The sequence below is a fragment of the Sphaerodactylus townsendi genome, linkage group LG16 (genome assembly GCF_021028975.2).
Source record: "Sphaerodactylus townsendi isolate TG3544 linkage group LG16, MPM_Stown_v2.3, whole genome shotgun sequence".
NCBI classification, from domain to species: Eukaryota; Metazoa; Chordata; class Lepidosauria; order Squamata; family Sphaerodactylidae; genus Sphaerodactylus; species Sphaerodactylus townsendi.
In genome coordinates, this window is record NC_059440.1 from 28,186,602 (window position 1) to 28,209,200 (window position 22,599).

The window sequence follows — 22,599 nt, forward strand, 5'->3', positions numbered from 1 at the left end:
CCTGAAACTTTATGGTGTTATCTTAGATTACCCAGCAATTCCCAGAGCAAACTGATGATTCTCCCATGCTATCCCCTCCAAGATTCCCACCAGTTGCCTTGCTGTGCTTGGCAACTCTATGGCAGAGTGTATGTATAGGGTCTATGACAGTAGCATCCAGTAACATTAATATTTTAAATTTTAATAGATACATGCAAAGAAAATTCATTTTCAATAGCTTATATACATATTTTCCCGGCCCCCCTTTCACTCTCTTTCAACATTACATTTTCAGTTTCAAATCTTCCACAGAAATATCATTCAAAATACTATTTTTAGCCTCCCAGTATATTCAGCTACCATTCATAATTTGGCACATATGCCTGAGAGATCAAACAAATGAGCAAAGAAGTGAAAAAGAAGAGAAAAATATGGTACTCGGCACCCGACAGCTTGAGATTCCACACGTGATGCCGACTTAGATCAAGAGATGCCAGGAAATCTAAAATGCTCGGATTGCAAATCAACATTTCGCAAGCAAAATTCGTTCCGAAAAATTTGTGGCCGAATTGGAACATTCGGTAGAGTGCTGAATACTGGCGAATATTTGTTTTGCCTCGACTTTAACATGTCCAAAACCAAAAGCAGGAAAGCAATAAGGAAACATGGGTGGACTGCAAATTGTTGAGATGTCTCACCCTTCCATCTCTCTGTTCCTCAACGATTCCTCCCCCATAATCCTTTGCAAGCTATCAGGCTGCCATGCCAACAGTCAATGCAGAAAAGGAACACACAGGGAGCCGAAAATGCTTCAGAGATGTACCGCAGCCTTCCCCAGTTGACATGAGAACATACAAGGGGCTTTCTGTGGCGAGGCACTTCATTTGTGGGATGACAAAATCAGTTTTGCAAAAGGGACTCCAGCGGTTGCCTTGCAGCGGCAGCTGCCAAGCAAGGGCGGAAGGCCCATTCAAACCAGCAGCTGGATTAAATAATTACATGATGAAATGGCTGCCACTGCAGATTTCAGCAGCTTCATCTTGGCCCGCTTAAAAACCCCCCTTCGAAGCACGCAGCTGCAACTGCTAATTACTCAAGAAGACGCAAAAGCTCTTCAAGATACACCAGCCGCGTCCAGGTTTTAGTTTTATCTGCTTCAAAAGTGATGTCCAAAGGTTCACACTGGGTAGTGACCCATAACCAAGTTCCCGCTCCCTTTAAACAACTCTGTGTTTTTAAGTTCATAGGTTACACCAAACTTCAGGTTCCCGGCACCTCTTCTCACAAATTGAGATGATATCATTGGAACTCTGTATGGCTCCTCCCCCTGCAAGTGGCAGCCAATGAAACAGAGACAGAGAAAATAACTTGTGCCACAATGCCACGTCTCGTGTCACATTTGTATAATTTGAATGCTGCCCCCTGCCTGATTACAGCCCTCCAAAATGGCTGACAGTAACAGAACTTTAGGACCCAACACCACATAAATAATAAGAAGGAAGTGATGGCAAATGAAGTCATTAATGGGACACTGATGGCAAACATCCTCTGTTACTGGCAAGTAGAGTCAGCATCAGTCATGCGCCTCCTGAAACATCAGCTTGGACCAAAACACCAACTCATGGGTTGGTCCCAGGTTCAAATCTCCACTCGGCCATGAAGGTCATTGGGTGACACAGGCCAGTCATTCTCTCCCTGCCTAACCTACTTTGCAGGGCTGTTGTGAAGATAAAATGAGGACAGGGAACCAAGTATGCTAGTCTGAGCTCCTTGGATAAAAGCTGGGAGAAAAAGTAGATGATGAAAAACTTTTACTCTTTATGTAATTCAATTTTCTCAGCGCAGATTCTGTTAATTCAAAGAGCCCTTTATACTATGAGGTCAAATTCCGACATTATTCCATCAGCCAACATCATTGTTAGTGTCTGGGCCTTCGTTATTAATTTTATTTTTCATTAATCCCATTTTTAACCTGACCCATTCCATGGGGTGGGAGGAAGTGGGTCATACATGCTTTCACACACATTCAGGTTTTATCCATACAATGCCCCTGTCAAGTAGCCCAGGCGGAGAGGCAGGGACGTGCCAGAGGGTTTCACAGCCAAGCCTGGATTTGAATCCGGTTCTTTGTTGATAGCTTCAGGCAACCAGATGGAGAGAACCTTCACTCTTGGGCGAAGGGTTTAAAAAAGCGCCCTCCATGTCCTTGCCCCAAATTTTGTGTCATCCCGCACCAATCGAACACACAAAGATGTAATTCAAGAGGTTTTTCCCCCCTCCTATTCCATTTTCCTGTCAGCAAAAAGGCCTTTCAGTGTTCTGCAGACAGAAAAATACTCAGCCCCAAATGGACAATTGGATCCATTTATGCCGGCCTTTTCCAAACCTTCCTCAAGGCCTAGAGCCTTCCCTTCCCTCCTTGCCCCAATTTCATTTCAACTGTTGAGAAGCTGCCAGAAGAAGAATACCACTGGCAACATGGAAACAGCACCCAAAGAGCCTCACCCGAAACAGATCCTGTGTTCTGGAACGACAGGGCAACCTTTGAGCTCTCCCAGTGGGTGTAAAAACACAGAGAGCGCTGGCCACGCAGGATCCAGGGGGAAGGAGGAGGGATGTGGGGGTGATTTTCTGCCCCCTCCCCCCACGTGACCAAATGGGCACTGCCCAGGAACATTTTCATCCATATGCCCCCCTGGGTGGTACGCCCCTGCATCCTAGCAATGACCAGGGATCTAGAAATTTATCCTAAGAATCACACAGAAAAAGCTAAGTGGATCAGGCTTCCCAGCCAGAGCAAACACTGCCTTCTGCTCCAGCCATCAAATTCTTCCAGCAGCTCTGGTCCAACACAGCTGTGTGCACTACCCACAATCCACCTTTTTCACTTCCCAAACCCAATCAAAGCACAACAGAGCTGGGCCAAATCACTGGCTTCTTCACAAACAAGGTTGTCAAAGTTGCTATGGGTGGGTAAGTAGATTCCCCTCCCCACCCCCTGAGTACCCCTCAGGCAAGCCGTATTACAGCTGCAGCAAAGATAAGATCCACGCTCCTAAAATGTGACCCGTTGACCACAGTTAAGTAAACCCCCCATCTGGAGGCTTCTGAACATCTCTCTCTGGCACTCGGGTTTTCCGAGTGCTGGCCAGAGGCCCAAAGGCCTCTTAGGAAAATGCGCCCAAGAGCCAATTCCTGCTCGTTAAATTATTTACAGAGATCTGGATGCAGCTGTAAATGGAGAAAGCTCTTAATTCCCTTCCCCCTGCTCTGCCCCAGAAGGACCACTCGACGACGTTCTGTGGCTGCCCTTCCGGTGAACACTCGGGTGCCTCGTCATCTGAACTGGCCTATACTGCTGGTTAGCTGAACCGGAGTCCAGAGGGATGCGTGGAGGAAACGGCTGCTTTGGGGGGTGGACTCTACCGAATTATCCCCCACTGAAGACCTTCCTTTCCCTAAGCCCTCTTCTAGATTCCACCCCCAAACCTGCAGGAATTTCCCAACCTCCAGGTGTGGTCTGAAGATCTGGCACTACAATGGATCTAGAGAGAACGGTGTATTATATCAATTGATGATAGATTGGATGGATGGATGGATGGATGGATGGATGGATGGATGGATGGATGGATGGATGGATGGATGGATGGATGGATGGATGGATGGATGGATGGATGGATGGATGGATGGATGGATGCTATGAAAGAGGCCAGGTCCCATACAGAAAATGGCTGTTTTGGAAGGTGGACTCTGTAGCATTATACCGTGCGGAAATTCCTCCCCTCCCCGAACCCCAGGTTCCACCTCCGAAATCTCCAGGAATTTCCTAGCTCAAAGTTGGTCACCCAACCCAAGACCCAGCTGATTCTGCCCTGGTTCCACCTTCCTCCCACTAGATGCTTCCTGGCTCCCCTCTCCCCCGCCCCTCCCCAGTTCTCCCACTGTCTACCTTCACCCTCATCTACTGCTAAACAAACTCTTCTTTGAACTGCAATTTGTGCCTCATTTGTCCATCTCCTAGAACATCCTGTGCCTCCATTTGAAGACTCCGGTTCATCATTTCCAGTTGACTGAAGCACAACAGAAGACCTGGCTCCTGGCTATTAAATATTAACCCGCCAGGATCAGTCAAAGTGGGGGGGGGGGGGGCTTTAATAGGAGGGGTGTTCTCAAAGCCCACAAAGCTCCTTCCTTTCAGCTGCAGATGCTCCAATTGGCTGCTGGCAGTCAGAGCAGACGATCATGACCTTGGTGGAAGGATGTCTGGCTCACTGGAGAGCAGCATTAGGTGTGACGCCTGAATTTGCAGTGTCTGGTACCCAGATTTTATACCAAAAGGAGATTTGAGAGGTGCAAAAAAATGCTGTTTGGCTGTGGTGGGGGAGGGCCCATATTGGGGGAAGGGGGCAGAAAACTCACATTTTGCACTAGACTACATTTTCCCTAGATACTCCTCTGGTCACATGCATTTGTTTCTTAGCCTGTTTTTGATGGAATTCATTGTTAATATATATATTTGGTCATGGCTTCAGAATTCTTAGTAGCATGATGTTTCGCCTGCATCTGTGGCTGGTATCTTCAGAGGATCCTCTGAAGATGCCAGCCACAGATGCAGGCGAAACGTCAGGAGAGAATGCTGCTAGAACACGGCCATACAGCCCGGAAACCACACAGCACCCAAGTGATTCCGGCCATGAAAGCCTTCGACAATACAATATATATATTTATTATAAATGAAATAAGACAGTGTTGCTAAAGCAAAACAGGCAGATGGAAGATTCACGAAACGGGCATCAAAACCGGGCAGCTCATCTGAATTGTGGAGTTTTGTGAATCACTGAGTTGTGTATTATCGAGTGTGATACGTGGATTTTGTTAGATCTGTCCTTGCTAGGCAGACTTCTGTTTTTGCTCTTGGGCTATATGCCAGTCCACTTGAGCCCATTCATTATATGTATGTAGAACTTTAAGCACTTATTAAAGTAGAACATATTTTTTGTGGCCTGGGTATAGTTTGTTTTTGTTTGGTTTTCGGCTCGTCCAATTTACACCATGGCCACAAAGTGAGGCAGGATGATGGGTAGGTGGACCAACCACTCTGATCCAGCAGGACATACCTCTGAAGATGCCACCAAATAGATGAAGGTGAAAACTAAGGCGCAAAAATTCCAGACCACAGCCACACAACCTCAAAAACCCACAACACCCAGTACCGGCCCTCCTCTGTTCATACTGCAGCATCTGATGATCAGAGGTACACTACCACTGAACATGCAGGTTCTATTTCGCTAGTGGAGAGCAAATGATGAATCTATCCTTAAAAGGTCATCTCAGCCAGCTGTCCTCATTCACATCTGGTGGCCTCCAACGCAAGCGTTCCACACATACCGACAAACACACACTCGGCTCCAAATCACCATCTGGCACCCAGCTGCTGCTCATGAAGTACACTTTGATCTGCTGACCACACCGATCAATTGCTATCTTATATTTTATATTTAGCAAACAGAACAAGGAGCTTTGCTGTGATTTGTCTTTTCAAGTCTGTGCAGGACCGGTTGCTGCTGAACATGGCGTGCAGGAAAGAACATTCAGTGATGGCATTTGGGGGGGGCAGGAGAGTTCTGAAGAGCCGACGCTTCGTGGGAGGACAGGGAGGTTCCCAGTGTCCACGCAGGAATTTCATCCGTGAAACCTTGGGGGGAGGGATACAGTAGCTCCCCTTGGACCGTTTCCTTGTGGTTTTCCCCATGGGTGGGGGGGAGAGTCATGGAGCCCACCCAGATCAAGAGGCCCTAAAGAGCAGGCATCTTTTGCTGTCTAGAGGGTCTATTTGTTAGTGTATGTGCATAGGGTGCCAAATCTCCCTCTCCACGGCATGCGCTCAGAACAGCAGCAGCACAGCACAGAGTCACTGATTGGCAAAGACGATTCTTCGGAACCTCTGTCCAGCATCTTGATCCTCACTCCATTGTGGTGGTGGTGGTGGTGGGAGAGGGAGAGGGAGAGGGAGGAGGAGGAGGAGGAGGAGAAGGAGAAGGAGGAGGAGGAGGAGGAGGAGAAGGAGAAGGAGGAGAAGGAGAAGGAGAAGGAGAAGAAGAAGGAGGAGAAGAAGGAGAAGGAGGAGAAGGAGGAGAAGGAGGAGAAGAAGAAGAAGGAGAAGGAGAAGAAGGAGGAGAAGAAGGAGGAGAAGAAGAAGGAGGAGAAGGAGGAGGAGAAGGAGGAGGAGGAGAAGAAGAAGAAGAAGAAGAAGAAGAAGAAGAAGAAGAAGAAGAAGAAGAAGAAGAAGAAGAAGAAGAAGAAGAAGAAGAAGAAGAAGAAGAAGAAGAAGAAGAAGAAGAAGAAGAAGAAGAAGAAGAAGAAGAAGAAGAAGAAGAAGAAGAAGAAGAAGAAGAAGAAGAAGGGTTTGAATTTACATCCCCCCTTTCTCTCCTGTAAGGAGACTTGCGTTTTCGGTCCCCAACTCTCAAAAACTTGACCTTGATCACCCCAATTTACTCAGAAGCTCGCTCGTTGGTCTTTGAGCTGTCTCGCTCTCTTTGCCTATCCTGTCTCTCCAAGTAGTTGTGAGGATAAAATGGGGAAACCACAGACACCCCTGAATTCCATGCAGGAGCTAGAGAATAAAAATGTCAGAGAGATTTAGAGAAACACGTTCCTCTCCCAAGAGGCTGGGTAACATTCTCCAAATCTCTCCGCCCTGCTAAACGTTACTCTGACTCAGTGTCCTACCTGACGGATAAAGTGAAGTCTCCCGGGTTGCTTTTGCTGGGCCGAGCCAGGAAGCTGCCATGGACCCCTCTGGTTAACAGTAACTTCTCCGCTTCTATTCCACTGATGTTTGGGTGAAACCACCTGGGGAGAAACAAAGGAAAAAAACATGCAGCATTACTAGAATTCCCATAGTGCAACTACTCATAGTAAGGTGAGTTCCTGTTTCATACATAACAATAATAAAACCCCTATTCTTCCCCAGTTACCTCCACCTCCGTTTCCTCCTTCCCCTGAGATAGTAAGCTTCTTGGGGGCGGGGACTTTATACCACCCAGGTTTAGTGAACTTTGGTTCAGGGGGTCCACAGTTATGGACCCTCAAAGGGAAGCCCCATCTACTATTAGCTCCCACTGGAAACAATGGGGGATGGGGCACCCCCTTTGGGGGTTCATAACTTTGGACCCCCCAAACCAAACTTCACCGAACCTGGCTGATATCATCAGGAGTGTCACCTGATGATAACCTGAAATTTTGGTGCCGCTAGTTTAAAAATTGCGCCCCCCTGCCAGCCGACAAAGTAAAAACATTAAAATATTTTTTAAAATACATTTTTGATTTTGGCGCCCCCTGCAGGCGTGCACCCGGTGCATCGCGCACCCCCTATCCCCTGGTGGCTACGTCACTGTATTCCTCCCCAGTCAAGTTGGACTTCCATTTTCTGAAAGTCATCTTCTTTTTTCTGACAATTTCCTCAACCTCCCTTGTTAACCATGCTGGCTTTCTTTTGGACTGGGCGCTGCTTTTCCTAACCTGAGGAACACATTCCAGCTGAGCTTTTATGACTGTGTTTTTAAATAACCTCCAAGCATCTTGGATAGTTTTGACTTTCTTGATTTTCCCTTTCAGCTTCCTGCGCACTATCCCCCTCATCTTGGAGAAATTTCCCTTTCTGAAGGCGAATGTAACTACATTAGTTGTTGTCACTTGTTCGCATGCAGAGATACTGAATGTGACAGCATTGTGGTCGCTGTTCCCTATTGGCTCAACAACACTGACTTCCCGCACCAGGTCCTGAGTCCCACATAGATCTAGGATCACCTCTCCCCTGGTTGGTTCCACAACCATCTGCTCTAAGCCACAGTCATTTAGCATATCCAGGAAAGCTCTCTCCTTACTATGACCTGAACATGCATTTTTCCAGTTTATGTGGGGATAGTTAAAATTGCCCATTACCACTATGTTTTTGCTTTTATTGGCCTCTCTAATTTCTTTTTCCATCTCAGAATCCTCTTTTGTGCTTTGGTTTGCCATCACCTGCCTCTGTGTAGCAGCCCTGGTCTTCCTTGGTCTTCTCCCATCTCAGTACTCATCCGCCCTGGTTAGCTCTGAAGATCAGGCTAACCAGGGTCATCTCGGTGCACATTATTTCTGTCCAAATGCAACAGAGGCTGGAGCTGGAGGAAGAGCCAGACTTGCTTGTTGGCACCGGGTACCCAACATCAAAAAAAATAAGCACTAGGTCATCCTCTGGTTCTCATCTGCCAGTTAGCCTAATAATTAACCGGGGTTTTCCAAGCGGTATCATGCAAAGTTCAGGCCTCCCATCGGCCAACTCACCAGCCGTCCCCTAACCAAAGCGGAGCTACCAGACAGTCGCATGAGCTCATGACTCACAGCCCTGCAAGAGGGCATCTTGACAGGAAGGAAAGGAGAGAGACCAAAATAGCCCTGGGCCACCTTGTGATGCCACTGAACAACTAGGAAGTCAAAAGGTCAGGAATTCTTCTTCCAGTTTCTGGCTTTTTGACCAAGCTAATAGTTATTTCTGGACAGAGAAAAAAACACCCTCTGCAGCTTCCAATATGGATCAGAAGAGTTTGGATCACCAATTTTCAAGGGCAATAAGAACAGTTTGGACTTGTACCCTGCTTTTCTCAATGGTAAAGAGTCTCAGATGCTTACAAACTCCTTTCCCTTCCTCTCCCCACAACAGACACCTTGTGAGGCAGGTGGGGCTGAGAGAATTCTGGGAGAACTGTGACTAGCGCAAGGTCACCCAGCAGGCTTTATGTGAATGAGTGGGTAAACAAATCTAGATAAGGATACTAAGGATAAAAGTTTGGGGGTGGGGGCAGTGGTGGGATCCAAAAATTTTAGTAACAGGTTCCCATGGTGGTGGGATTCAGACTGTGGCGTAGCGCCAATGGGGCTGGGCGGGGCATTCCGGGGGGGGCATTCCTGGGTGGGGCTGTGGCAAGGACGCAGCCGCTGTGCCGGTCCTTGGGCGGGAAATGAATGCACGCAGGCGCAGGCTGCCACGCACGCCGGTGCACCTCCTGCTAGACTGCTTCAAGTTCTGCGCACTACTGCTGAGAGGAGGGGCGTAACTAAGGCAAAAATCACGTGGCAAAATCACCAATTAGTAACCCCCTCTCGGCACACACAAATAATTAGTAACCTACTCTCGGGAACCTGTGAGAACCTACTGGATCCCACCTCTGGGTGGGGGTGGGATAGGAACATTGGCAGTTCAGGCAAGCAGAGATGAGAACAGGCAGTCGCGTATCAGCGTCTAAATAAATGACAGCGCTTTTTCTTTTGTGGAAGAATCAGCCCCCCAAACCTCATCCAACAAACCCGGCACAGCTGAAAGAACAAGATAATGAGGTTTAATGGAGCTTAGGGATGAGGCAGAGTCGTTGAACATCACAGATTAATGTCCTCGTGCACCAAGAAGCCATAACCAAGATGGAACGCAAGAGGCACGATCGTCTGTTTTCGCAGCACTGTGGACAACCAGCGGCAACCACCTGAGCTTATGCATCAGGGTGCAACTACCCCTGCCTGAGGATAAAAAGGTCTACCGTGTCCAGTTTTCAGTTTCCACAAGAGCTCGGCTCATGGGCTCTGGAAGCCACCAAATATGGAAGGGAAGGCTGTGGCGATCCCTTGCCAGCTGCAGAGAGTGTCCAGTTCTCAAAAGACTGACTAAAACATTCCATTGCACCAGCGTTGGTTCACGGTATTTTGACCCCCCCTCCCCTCAGCAAGAGAGACCTATTGCTCTCCATCCACACTACTGCCCTCCCCAAATTAACATCACAGAAAGAGCCTTCCTGACTGTCCCGTCCATCAAAGAAGCTCACGTAGTACGTATATGAGACAGGGCCTTTTCAGGGACAGCCCCACGATTATAGAACAAACTTCCCAGGGTGGCACGCTTCCTCGCCCCCTTCAGACTTTAGGAGGCCAACGAAGACTGTTTAATTTACAATAGCATTTGATTAATTTACTAGCAGTCCTAAAGTGTGATTTTAAATTGGGGGGGGGGAGTTTGGAGGGGTGATTTTTGTTAGGATTTTATATATTTTATTTATGTTGTAATTGCCTTGAACTCCAGATGGTAGAAAAGCAGGTAACTAACGTTTTAGGTAAATGTAAATGAGTCAAAGTTGCTTCAGCGGAGATCTGGAAGTACGACTGAGGCCTTTTCCACACAACCCTTTTTAAAACGTTTTGAGGAGGGAAATAAAACGTTTCCAGTGATTTGTACGGAAAGGAGCTGAATTCCAGATGACAGAGAGCAGCTCCCTGGAAAACATGGCTGCTTTGGAGGTAGACAATATGGTGTTTATACCCAACTGAGTGCTCCCCACCCAAACCCCACCTTCCCCAAACTCCCAACCCCATATCTCCAGGAATTTGTCCTTCCTTATTTGTATCCCCACCGCTGCTCCCCTTGATAGCCTGTCCCATTATGGCAAAAACACTTCCCCCTGGCCGGCATTGTCAACATAAGATGCAGGCTTTTGCCACTGGTTTAAAATAGCCACAGTTCTCAGATAAACAAGAAACTTTCACCACTAGATTAATCAGCAAAGCGGCTTTAAGGAGCTCAGCAGAGCTCCTCGAAACTACTTTCCGGGCAGCCAGGCGTCCAAAAATGGAGAGAAAGATTTTCGGCTCGACGATGCATTTTGCAACACGTCGTTGCAAGCTAATTCGCCTGGAAACGAGCCGAGCGTCGTGTCAGAGCAAAACGGAAAGCTCGATGCGTCCCCGAAGAAGAAACGCAGCAGAACGTGAGCTTCCGGATCCAGTCGGCTGGCGGTTCTGTGGGACTCCAGGAAATAAGGCTGCCAGCCTCTAGTTGGGACCTGGAGATGGCCAAGATGGCTGCTTTGGAGGGCAGAACTATGGCATTACATTCCGCTGAGGGTCCTTCTCCTGCCAGGCAAGGAAAGTTTTACCCAAAGCGTGGTGTAGTGGTTAAAAGAAGGTGCACTCTAATCTAGGGAACCAGGTTTGATTCCCCGCTCTGCCACTTGAGCTGTGGAGGCTTATCTGGGGAACCAGATTAGCTTGTGCATTCCAACGCTTGCCAGCTGGGTGACCTTGGGCTAGTCACAGTTCTTTGGATCTCTCTCAGCCCCACCCACCTCACAGGGTCTTTGTTGTGGGGGAGGGGAGGAAGGGCAAGGAGATTGTAAGCCCCTTTGAGTCTCCTACAGGAGAGAAAGAGGGGATATAAATCCAAACTCCTCCTCCTCCTCCTTCTCCTATTGAACTCTCTTAAAAAGCAGAAGGCTCCCTTTCCAAGTAGATTTCTTGAATGAGAATTCTAATTCCAAATCTCCTGTTGCCAACTGGAGATTGGCGACCAGAGTTATGAGATGTGCCTACGTTTACCTTGCATATAATCCCATCCTGTAGAAAAAGACGACAGCTTATCTCTTCCTCTCTGCCCCCCCCCCCCAACATCTCACCCAATAAATGTCTTTCAGGTACCACAACACTGGGGACGGGGCTTGCTATAGACCCCAAACAGTTACCTCCGGAGCACATTTGGGACCTCCAACAGACTCCAGCCAGCAATTGTCAACATTGGCCGTCGCCTTCTGCAACTCGGGGCTTTAAAAGTTAAGCTCTCCTAAAAGATGAAGAACGGACGGCCTCTGCCATTTGGACTGTTTGGGGCGGGGGGGGGGAGTGGTTGGAGAAAGGTTACATTCATTACACAACAGTGCAAAAGTTAAGAAGCATTTGGTAAGAGAAATCTAGGTGGTCCTTGTAAACAGAGCAGACAGGAAGAAGTAACTTTCTCCAGCTTGGCTAATTCCAGAGCGGAGCGATCCTTGCCAAGAAAACCAGCAGGTTCTGGACCCCAACTGCGTTCGAGGGGGTGGACAGAGAAGGAAAGGGGAAGAGACGGGAAGCTCTGCCCATCTACGCTGGGAGGACTCGGGAACATGGCTACGTGCAGAGGGGCGGCACGGCCTGCTGACAGCCATGCTCCAGAGCCGGAGAGCTAACCGCAGAAGTTTACAGTGTCGAGCCACACACTGTGAAGACCACAAATGTTATCGACTCACACATCGCCAGCCAAGAATCCTGGCGTGCTGGGCATGAAAAGCACACAGGGGGATGCGTGCGGCACACACACACTCCCACAACCTGGGCTGGGAACAAGAGCCAAACACCAGCTCTCTTGCCACATCGCGGGTTCCACGGCCAATATTTCATTATCCAAATTAAATCATTAAAATTAGATGACGGCAATTAGTTTGACCCAACGTGTTGCCAGATCTCACAGCCTTCACAAGGTTCTGCTCTCTGCTATCCATAGTATTTACTTCAAACCTCGGAAGAAATGTGTCCCTTGTCCAAATGCTGTAAATGTGTTTCTCTCGTGTGATGCAGCATTTGTAGAGCTTGGCCAGGATTTGACTGATGGGTGACATTTCCTCTGAGGAGGAGGAAGAGGAGGAGGAGGAGGAGACAGGCGCCAGTATTTTCTAGAAGGTGAGGGTGGGTGGGTAAGCAGAGAGGAAACCTGATCCCCTGTGCTTATCAGCATAGAACCAGCCGTTGCAAGAATGACATTTAGAGGAAAGAGAGACACGGAAGATCCTCACGGCTCACTCATAACCTCCAATGCACGGCTACAGAAAACATTCAGGGCTAAAAGGGGCCCCAGAGAGATTAATGAACAGCCAAACGGGGAACAAATCTTTCCACAGCTTCTGCCAGCGTAAGAACAACCGCATAAGTCTTCCCCCCTCCACCCCCAAAAGCCAAGAAGTAGGGCGAAACAGAGAGTGAGATGCCCCAGATGGGGGCCAGAAAACAGGCTGGTTAACTTGGGCCCCACAGACGTGCATTGCAGGTTGTGGGGTACAGTGTTTTGGACTGGGATTCCCACAGGCTGTGTACATGCACTTCCTCTGTTAATAACCATTTCAGAGGGAGGTCATATTGATAGAAGAGATGGAGTCAACTCCACCAAGCACCTAAGAGACCAACAAGATTTGGGAGGTCACAAGCAACCCCCAGCAAGCTCCCACTGAGCCTAAACATAGGTGTCAAACGCGCGGCCCTCCAGATCAGAGGTGGGATCCAACCAGCTCTCACTACTTCTCTAGAAGTGGTTACTAATTTTTTCTGAGTGCCAAGAAGGGGTTACTAAAGCAACCTCCCTGCCCAATAGGGACTGGAGGTGCGTGTGTGCGGCGGCGCCACTGTTTGAATCCCACCACTATCGGAATCTTTTATTAAAATTTTTGGATCCCACCACTGCTCCAGATGTTAGGGACTACAGTTCCCATCATCCCCTGCCAGCATCATGCAACGTCTGGAGGGCTGCGAGTTTGACCTCTGTGGCCTAGAACCCAGAGGTTATGCAGCGTGGTGTTTGAGCCACAGTTGTGGCAGGTTGCACACACAACAGCTTTGCTGAGGGCTCTTGCTCTTTCCTGCTGCTCCCCTCGTGCTTTAGACACCTGAATTATCAGCACTACAATAAAGGCACCTTTAAGGCCAACTTATTTTTAACATCTGTAATAGATCACAGAAAAAAAAACAGATTTGCTTTTCAAGGCCATGCACCTGAGCAGGTATAAAGTGCCTTTTTTCCATAGTTGGGTCTCAACGAAGGAGCGCTTTCCTTATTTTAGGAACTGGTAGAACAGCACAACATTCTGGGCCCGCGACAAACGGGTTTTTTCTCCATCTGGGGCTATCAAGGATGTTGACTAGAGAATCTCTCCTTACCTCATTTAGCTATTTTTGAAAAAAAATAAACCAAATCCAGATTAAGATGAGGAACAAGTCTGGTTCAAGGCCCACGCGCGTTCTTCATAGCTGAAGAGAGCGGCCGCACTTCCTGACTTCTGGGAACTTTCCACTTGAGCCAAGTTTGATGCAACCGTCGCACACCTGGGTTTATCAACTTTGGTTTATCAGCTTCCTGATAAAACAACTTGGTTTATCAGTTTCCTAAGCTGCGACCACTCTTGAGCAATATAATGCTTCTTGGTCCCTCCAGCCCTGTTCCTTTTAAAGGTGTGTCCCCGTTCGACTCTGGAGGATCCAGTGAACTTGTCGGCATACCGGATCGCTCTTCCCAACGGCAACCAGCCCCAGTTGAGTCGGAACTCGACGGGTTTATGACATCACAGATGTTTGATTCAAGATGTTTGATTGAATGAGGGGGAATGAAATGCTGCGCGCTCAAGAAAGCCAGCGTGGTGCAGTGGTTAAGAGCAGGTGCACTCTAATCTGGAGGAACCGGGTTTGATTCCCCCGCTCTGCCACTTGAGCTGTGGAGGCTTATCTGGTGAACTAGATTAGCTCGTGCACTCCAAAACATGCCAGCTGGGTGACCTTGGGTTAGTCACAGTTCTTTGGAGCTCTCTCAGCCCCACCTACCTCACATGGTGTTTGTTGTGAGGGGGGGAAGGGAAAGGAGATTGTAAGCCCCTTTGAGTCTCTTTACAGGAGAGAAAGGGGGGATATAAATCCAACTCTTCTTCTTCTGTAAGTTACTGCGGGGTCCAGAAGACCCCAAAAGCAGAAAACGGCACCTTCCCGGGGGGGGGGGGACTTTATGGCATCACATCACTGTGACCCTCCTTCCTCACAAAGTCTGCCTTTCCCCAGGCTCCAACCCAAAGCTGGCAACCCCATGCCAGAGGCAGGAGTCACTGGCTGAGTCCTTCTAGCACCCGGCACATCCTTTGGCAGAATGACCGGTGTTCCCTGTTTAGCCTCTGTTTACCGAGGCTGCTAAGGGGATCGGAGGTGGAAGGGAATCTTCCTTTATATTTAGCTACCCCGGAGCCAAATATAGCAAGCCCGGGTTTATTTAAGAACAGACTTTCTGAAGTCAGGCATGCAAGAGATTAGCAGGTCATCCCTAGCGACATAAAACATCAGCCGGGTTTACGTGCCAGAAAGGGCCTAGCATGTGATTCTCAACGCCTCTCCGGCTTCAGCAAGCGCTCGCTCACCAGATTCCAGCAGCCATGGCCCTCTCTGTCCACCTGAGCAACAAGGGCGTGGCTCACGTACAAGGGTTGCCAAACTCCAGGTGAGCTCTGGAGATCTTCCAGAATTACAGTCAACCTCCAGACTGCAGAGTGGCGTAGTGGTTAGGAGCAGGTGCACTCTAATCTGGAGAACCGGGTTTGATTCCCCGCTCTGCCACTTGAGCTGGGGAGGCTTATCTGGGGAACCAGATTAGATTGTGCACTCCAACACATGCCACACAACACCTTGGACTAGTCACAGCTTCTCGGAACTCTCTCAGCCCCACCTACCTCACAGGGTGTTTGTTGTGGGGGGGAAGGGAAAGGAGTTTGTAAGCCCCTTTGAGTCTCCTTACAGGAGAGAAAGGGGGGATATAAATCCAAACTCCTCTTCTTCTTCTGGATGTCCTCGTAGTCTCCCATGCGAATACTAACCAGGACCAACCCTGCTTAACTTCCTTGTGCTGGTGAAGTCTACCTGGGCCAGTTTGGTTTTTAACTGGTTCTTCTGCTACTTCCCTCCCTGCGTTGTTGGCCTGCTCTTGGATTCTGGGAAAGGCCTTGGCGGTCTAGAGCGAAGCGCACCCAGCTCAAAACAAAGTCCCGCAGAGGCGAGTAGAGAGATATTTTGGCCAAGTTTCTCCAAGCCATCTGCGGCGGTCTCTGCTTGGCAACATCTTTCAATCCCTCCCAGTGATGGTTTTATGTTATTTACAAAGGCTTCTTAGTGCCTCTCGACTTCTGCTGATTTGCTTTCAACTCGACCATTTGGCGGCTTTAATGGCTACCCAGGGAAGGAAGGGCGGGGGGGGGGGGGATCCTTTGAAAAAAAGAATCAATAACTCTTTGGAGAGGTTCCAGCCCAAAAATGCCACGCTGGACTTCGTTCCATACAAGAAAACCATTTGTCAGTCCAATCTTTAGTCATTAAATTTGCATAAAGGCACATACGAACAGTTCCCGAAGATGGTTAATTCCTGTGGTTTTAGACCACTGCCCGTCCGTGTGCTGCAGTGGTTAAAGGCGTCAAACTAGTATCTGGGAGATGTGGGTTTGAATCCCTACAGCAGTGGCGTAGTGGTTAAGAGCAGGTGCATTCTAATCTAGAGGAACCGGGTTTGATTCCCCGCTCTGAAGCCTGAGCTGTGGAGGCTTCTCTGGGGAATTTAGATTAGCCTGTGCACTCCAACACACGCCAGCTGGGTGACCTTGGGCTAGTCACGGTTTTTCTGAGCTCTCTCAGCCCCACCCTCTCAGCCCCACCCTGAGCTCTCTCAGCCCCACCTGCCTCACAAGGTGACTGTTGTGGGGAGAGGAAGGGAAAGGAGCTTGTAGCCACCTTGAGTCTCCAAACTCATACTCTCTCAGCCTAACCTACCGCGCAGATTTGTTGTGAAGATAAAATGAAGGACAGGAGAACGATGTGAACTGCTCTGGGTCCCCAACTAGGGGGAAAGGTGAACCAAGTAAGGAAATAAATAAATGTTGTAACAAACATCATTTTTGTTGAAACGCTCCCTGACCCTCTTGCTTGCAGGAGGCAATGCCTCTTTTCCCCACACACGAAGCCGGGGATATTTCGTCTGGAGAAGGTTAAGGGGTGACATGATAGCCATGTTTAGGTATCTGAAGGGGTGTCATGTTGGTGAGGGAGCAAGCTTGCTTCCTGCTGCTCCAGAGACTACGACCAGGAGTAACGGATTCAAGGTGCAGGAAAAGAGATTCCACCTAAACATCAGGGAAAACTTCCTGACTGTCTGGGCTGTTCGACAGTGGAATGCACTACCTCGAAGTGTGGTGGAGTCTCATTCTTTGGAGGTTTTTAAACAGAGGCTGGATGGCCATCTGTCATGGGTGCTTTGACTGTGTGTTCCTGCATTGCAGGGGGTTGGACTAGATGGCCCTTGTGGTGTCCTCTAACTTTATGATTTTATGAGTCCAAGGAATGTGTTCCCTCTGCATCACTAACCTCTTTGCCTTCATTTTGCCTAAGTACGGCCCCCTCCTTTTCTTCCAGATGTTTCTTCCAGATAGGGTTGTCACCTCTGGGTCGGAGAAATTCCTAGAGGTTTAAGGGGAAGATCTTGGGAAGGCAAAGTTTGGGGGAGGCGAAGGACCTCATTGAGGTAAAATGCCAGAGAGTCAACACCCCAAATCAGCCATTTCCTCCAGCAATATCTGGAGAACAGCGGACCTTCTGGAAGAACTGGTTGTTGGGGGCTTTCCGGGCTGTGTGGCCGTGGTCTGGTAGATCTCGTTCCTAACGTTTCGCCTGCATCTGCAGACGAAATGTTAGGAACGAGATCTACCAGACCACAGCCCGGAAAGCCCACAACAACCACTTGAGTCCGGCCGCGAAAGCCTTTGACAATATTTCCGGAAGAACTTCGGCCACATCCTGGAGGGTCGGCAGCCTCTTCCCAGAAGAGCTTGCAAGCAAGTCTGTGCTATTTCAAAAAAAGCCTTTCTGTTCGTTTTTATTCTGAAAAGCGATGGGGCAGTTATGCATTCTTGATCGTACGCTGATGTTTTAAAGGCATTGAGGGTTTTTAAGTTGTCCAACGCTGTTAGTTTATGTATCTGCCGTTTTATTGATGTCATAAACCACCCCGAGACCAACTTGGGGAGGAAAAGAGGCATAGAAATATTCTCGATAAATAAAAAAATGTATCACCCTGATCTTTGGGGAACGCCGTCTCATCAACGTTGTAAAAAACAAACTGGTGAAAGAGTTACTTTGGCAAAGACGGGGAAATGCTGGCTTTGCAGTTCTAGGTCATCACTACTATCTGCTGTGCTCACGAGCCCAGAAGGTGGCTATTTGCAGGGGCTGTGTGGGGGGAGACACACCAAATGCCACACAAGCAGGAAATTGCCCCTTTCCTGGTTTCCAGACCCATTTTCAGCTACAGGGTTTCCGAGCTTCCTTTCGGCCCAGTGGCAGGAAACCGGCAAAGCGGACACCGTCAGCCGCCTGACTAAACATCCATCATAGACACGCTTCCTGGAGACCCGAAATGCTGTTTTTAATTGATTTTTTTTAAAAGTAGGGCTTTACATTTGAGCTAGAACTCACTGCACCCCAAGGTTGCTAACTACAGGTTGGAACATATGGGGCTGGAGCCAGTGGTGGGATCCAAAAATTTTAGTAACAGGTTCCCATGGTGGTGGGATTCAAACTGTGGCGTAGCGCCAATGGGGCTGGGCGGGGCACGACCGGTGAAGTGGCGGGCGAGGGCATTCCAGGGGCGGGGCTGTGGCAAGGACGCAGCCGCTGCGCCGGTCCTTGGGCGGGAAACGAATGCACGCAGGCGCAGGCTGCCACGCACGCCGGTGCACCTCCTGCTAGACCAGGGGTAGGGAACCTTTAACACTCAAAGAGCCATTTGGACCCGTTTTCCATGGGAAAAGAAAACACTTGGAGCCACAAATAATTTTTGACATTTAAAATAAAGATAACACTGTATATATTGGGTTTTACCCTTTTACTCCATTCATTCTGAGAAGCCGCGATGGATGCGCCTCCGCCCTGCTGCCATTCGCAGGGCGGGCAAGAGATAATGGGGCCAGTGGCTCGGCCTCGCCGGCTGCCGGGAAAGCGCCCGCCCCACTCCAACGGGGCAGGCGAGAGGGGAAGCCCGCGGCGTGGCCCAGCCAGCCACAGGCAGTTGGTGCGCCCACCCTGCTGCCTGCAGGGTGGGCAAGGATGGGGCCAGTGGCTTGGCTCGTGGAGCCACAGTGCAAGGGCAGAAGAGCCGCATGCGGCTCTCGAGCCGTAGGTTCCCTACCCCTGTGCTAGACTGCTTCAAGTTCTGCGCGCTACTGCTGAGAGAAGGGGCGTAACTAAGGCAAAAATCACGTGGCAAAATCACCAGTTAGTAACCCCCTCTCGGCACACACAAATAATTAGTAACCTACTCTCGGGAACCTGTGAGAACCTGCTGGATCCCACCTCTGGCTGGAGCCCTTGGGCTCAGGCCGCACGGGGAAACGCATCTCTCCTCGCCACGAGCCTGGAAAACCCTCAGAAACCAACAGATGCTGGCCACGAAAAGCCTTCAACAATCCATGCATAAGACGGCTGATGGCGCACTGTCGGGTTTCCTGAACTACGGCCAGGAGCTTCAAAGGTCCTGAAAACACTGCAGGTCATTTCCCGTCGCCTCTCCCACCGAGCAGCTTGGAGGCCCCACCTCAGCCAAGAGCAACTCCTCTTGCAAGTAACTCAAGATACACTCACACAAAGAAAACAAGGTGCTGTCCCCTTTCCCATTAGGTCCCTCTCTCCCCCACCCCAGACCGTGAAACAGGAAACGCGGTAGCAGACAGGCTGAGTGACCGTCTGGTTCTCCCGGCCGCCTGTGCTCTGCCCATACACTTGCAACCGTTTGAAGCTCTGGGCAGACGTAAGTGTTCCCGGGTGAATCACTCCCCTGTTTCCCTGCTGCGTCTTGCGAAAGCCGGAGCGAGTAAGGTGCATCGCACTGGACCGGATGAGGGGGTTTGCTCATGGTGGAGGACTGCGGGAGTCAACTGTCGTAACAGCCTGTTGAATTTTGAGATGGGTCAGGAAGGAGAAGTTGGTAAAAGGTCAGCTGGATTCGAATCCAGCAGCTCGAGAGGCAGCATGGTGGAGTGGCTAAAAGTGGTGGACTCTGACCTGGAGAATCGGGTTCGATTCCCCAGTCTTCCATGCGAGCGGCAGACTCTTATCTGGTGAACCGGATTTGTTTCCCTGCTCCTCCACATGAAGCCTGCTGGGTGACCTTGGGCCAGTCACAGTTCTCTCTGAACTCTCTCAGCCCCACCTACTTCACAAGATGTGTTTTGCAGGGAGACAAAGGGGAGGCATTTTTAAGCCACCTTGAGTCTCCTTACACCAGAAAGAAAGGTGGGATATAAATCCAAACTCCTCTTATTCACCTTAGAGACCAACAGTGGCGTAGGAGGTTAAGAGCTCGTGTATCTAATCTGGAGGAACCGGGTTTGATTCCCAGCTCTGCCGCCTGAGCTGTGGAGGCTTATCTGGGGAATTCAGATTAGCCTGCACACTCCCACACATGCCAGCTGGGTGACCTTGGGCTAGTCACAGCTCTTCGGAGCTCTCTCAGTCCCACCTACCTCACAGGGTGTTTGTTGTGAGGGGGGAAGGGCAAGGAGATTGTAAGCCCCTTTGAGTCTCCTACAGGAGAGAAAGGGGGATATAAATCCAAACTCCTCCTCCTTTTCCTCTTATTCTTCTTCTGAGTATAAGCTTCTGAGAGTCAAAGCTCTCTTCGTCACATTCGGACTGGGATATAAGGACTAAAGGATCTCCATTCCTATTTGTATCTGATGAAGGGAGTTTTGACTCTCAAAAGCTAACCCACCCACCCACCCCCATTTTGTTAGCCTCAAGGTACTATTGGACTCGCATATAGCTCTTCCACTGCAGACCAACACGGCTACCCTCTGGGACTATCCCTAGGTCAAAGGTCGTTCTTCAGGAAGCCCAGATTATCACTTCCCCTCCAGGAATCAACGATCTGGTCACACGTGGTGCTCCTCTGGCCCAATGGGCCTGCCTGACCCGTCAAATTCAGGCTGATGCTTGCCTGCCTTAATGCACATGCGCAATGACAGGTCACACATGGACAGTTAGAACAGGGTTGTGATCTGAGCGGCCAACGATATGCTGGGCACAAGCAACGGGGAAGGGCCGTGACTTTCATGCCCCACTTTTGAACTGTGCAAGAGCATCTGACCAAGTCAGACCTGATCCCGCCCAACACTTCTGCGCCAAAGTTTTACAAGATGGAACAACAGCTCTAACTGTATGAAAAGTGCAACTTGCACACACATAGCAAACCCAACATTACCAGCTCCCGTTACTTCCTTAACATTTCTCAGCCATTGCAAAAAGTTTAGCAATTTTGGGCTCGCTACACAGCCAGAGGCTACAATTAACCGGCTGTCTCGATCGCAGCCCAACAGGGACAGTCTTGACTTTCTTCTCCAGGCTGTTACAGCCACAGACAACACATTTTGATTTTCGCTCCTCCCTGGAGCAAGTCAGACACGTTAGCCGGGCACCTCCGGGTTACTCCCAAGCACGGAACTTTCCCCCCATTAAAATGAGCACAGTTGTCAATGTTCGTTGCGTGCCAATAAAGCAGCAGTGTGCTTTTTATGTGGAGAGGGCCTCGGTTGTCCTGATGTTCTCAGAGGGCGTGGTCTGGTGAGGTCACGTGGAGCCGTGCCAGCAAGGGCTGTGTGATTCCAAACCCCACTAGAATGGGTACCACATGGCACTGTTGACTGCGACAGCCACAGCATGAATGCAGGGTCACAGTTGTGCTCTGAGAGCCAGCATGGTGTAGTGGTTAAGAGCAGGTGGATTCTAATCTGAAGAACCGGGTTTGATTCCCCACTCCTCCACAAGAGTGGCAGAGGCTTATCTGGTGAACCAGATGTGTTTCCGCCCTCCTGCATTCCTGCTGGGGGGCCATGGGCTAGCCACAGTTCTCCCTGAACTTCTCAGCCCCACCTGCTTCACAAGGGATCTGTTGTGGGGAGAGGAAGGGAAAGGAGTTTGTAAGCCACATTGAATCCCCTTACAGGAGAGAAAAGCAGGGAATAAATCCAAACTCTTCTTCTTCTTCAGAGTTTGCAGAAGTGCCCATCGGCACTGGGGCCTGGACCCGTCTTCCAGACCTCTGCATAGGGCAAGTCCTTAAATGCATTAACTGGTTCTTGCACCGCCCTTCCCAGCCACTGAAAAACACCCAAGAAATGTGCAAGCATGTCCGAAAGAGAGGCCACCCCCTATGAAGGTTAGTGGGGGCATAACGTTGCCAGATCCAGGCTAGGAAGTTCCTGGATATTCGGGGATGGAACCCAAATCTCAGTAGGGCACAATGCTATCGAGGCTACCCTCCAAAGCATCCATCTTCTCCAAGCGAACTGATCTCTGAACTCTGGAGATGAGCTGTAGTTCTGGCGGAACCCCCAAACCCATCCGCAGGCTGACATCCCTAATCCACAGTGTTGCCAACGTCGGGTTAGGGAATTCCTGGCAATTTTGGAGAGGAAGCTTGAAGAGGGGCTGATTCAGGAAGGGAGCTCAGCCGTGCATAGAGCCGTGTGGTCCTCCAGCAATGCAGCCACTTTCTCCAGAGACAGTGACCTTGTGGACTGGAGAACTGGTGAGATTCTGGAAGACCTTTAGGTCCCACCGGCAAGCTGGCAACCCTTCGGAGATCAGTTGTGATCCTGGAGATCTTCAGACACCGGAAGGTCAAACGTGAACAGAATCTTCTGTTTGCTGTTATCCGCGCTCATCTGTCCCTCCTTTTATTGTGGGGACCCAGCAGGCCCTTCGCAGCCTGACCCTCTCTGCCCACAACACAAACACTCCTTCCTGATTCTTGCACAAGGAAAATAAAGCGAAAGGAAACCAGGCTGCTTGCAATCAGCAAGCAGCAGGTTTCCGGCGAGGCCTTCGGGCCTGGCCTTGCCTTACCCCAAGGACAAGCCCCCCACCCCCACCCCACAAGCCCGGCCAGCTGGGGAGATGAAAAACCCCGCTGAGTAATGCTGCGGTGTCCTCCCTTTTCCTTTC

General features: G+C 49.7%; 1 protein-coding gene across 1 annotated transcript in view; it reads right to left on the reverse strand.

The window, feature by feature from the left end:
* LOC125445552 (tyrosine-protein phosphatase non-receptor type 11-like) overlaps nucleotides 1-22,599 on the reverse strand; it is a 62,381-nt gene that overhangs the window by 34,543 nt on the left and 5,239 nt on the right. Inside the window, exon 2 of the mRNA XM_048518639.1 lies at nucleotides 6,712-6,834. Within this exon, the coding sequence (XP_048374596.1) occupies nucleotides 6,712-6,834 (123 nt within the window). The remainder of the gene's footprint in view (nucleotides 1-6,711; nucleotides 6,835-22,599) is intronic.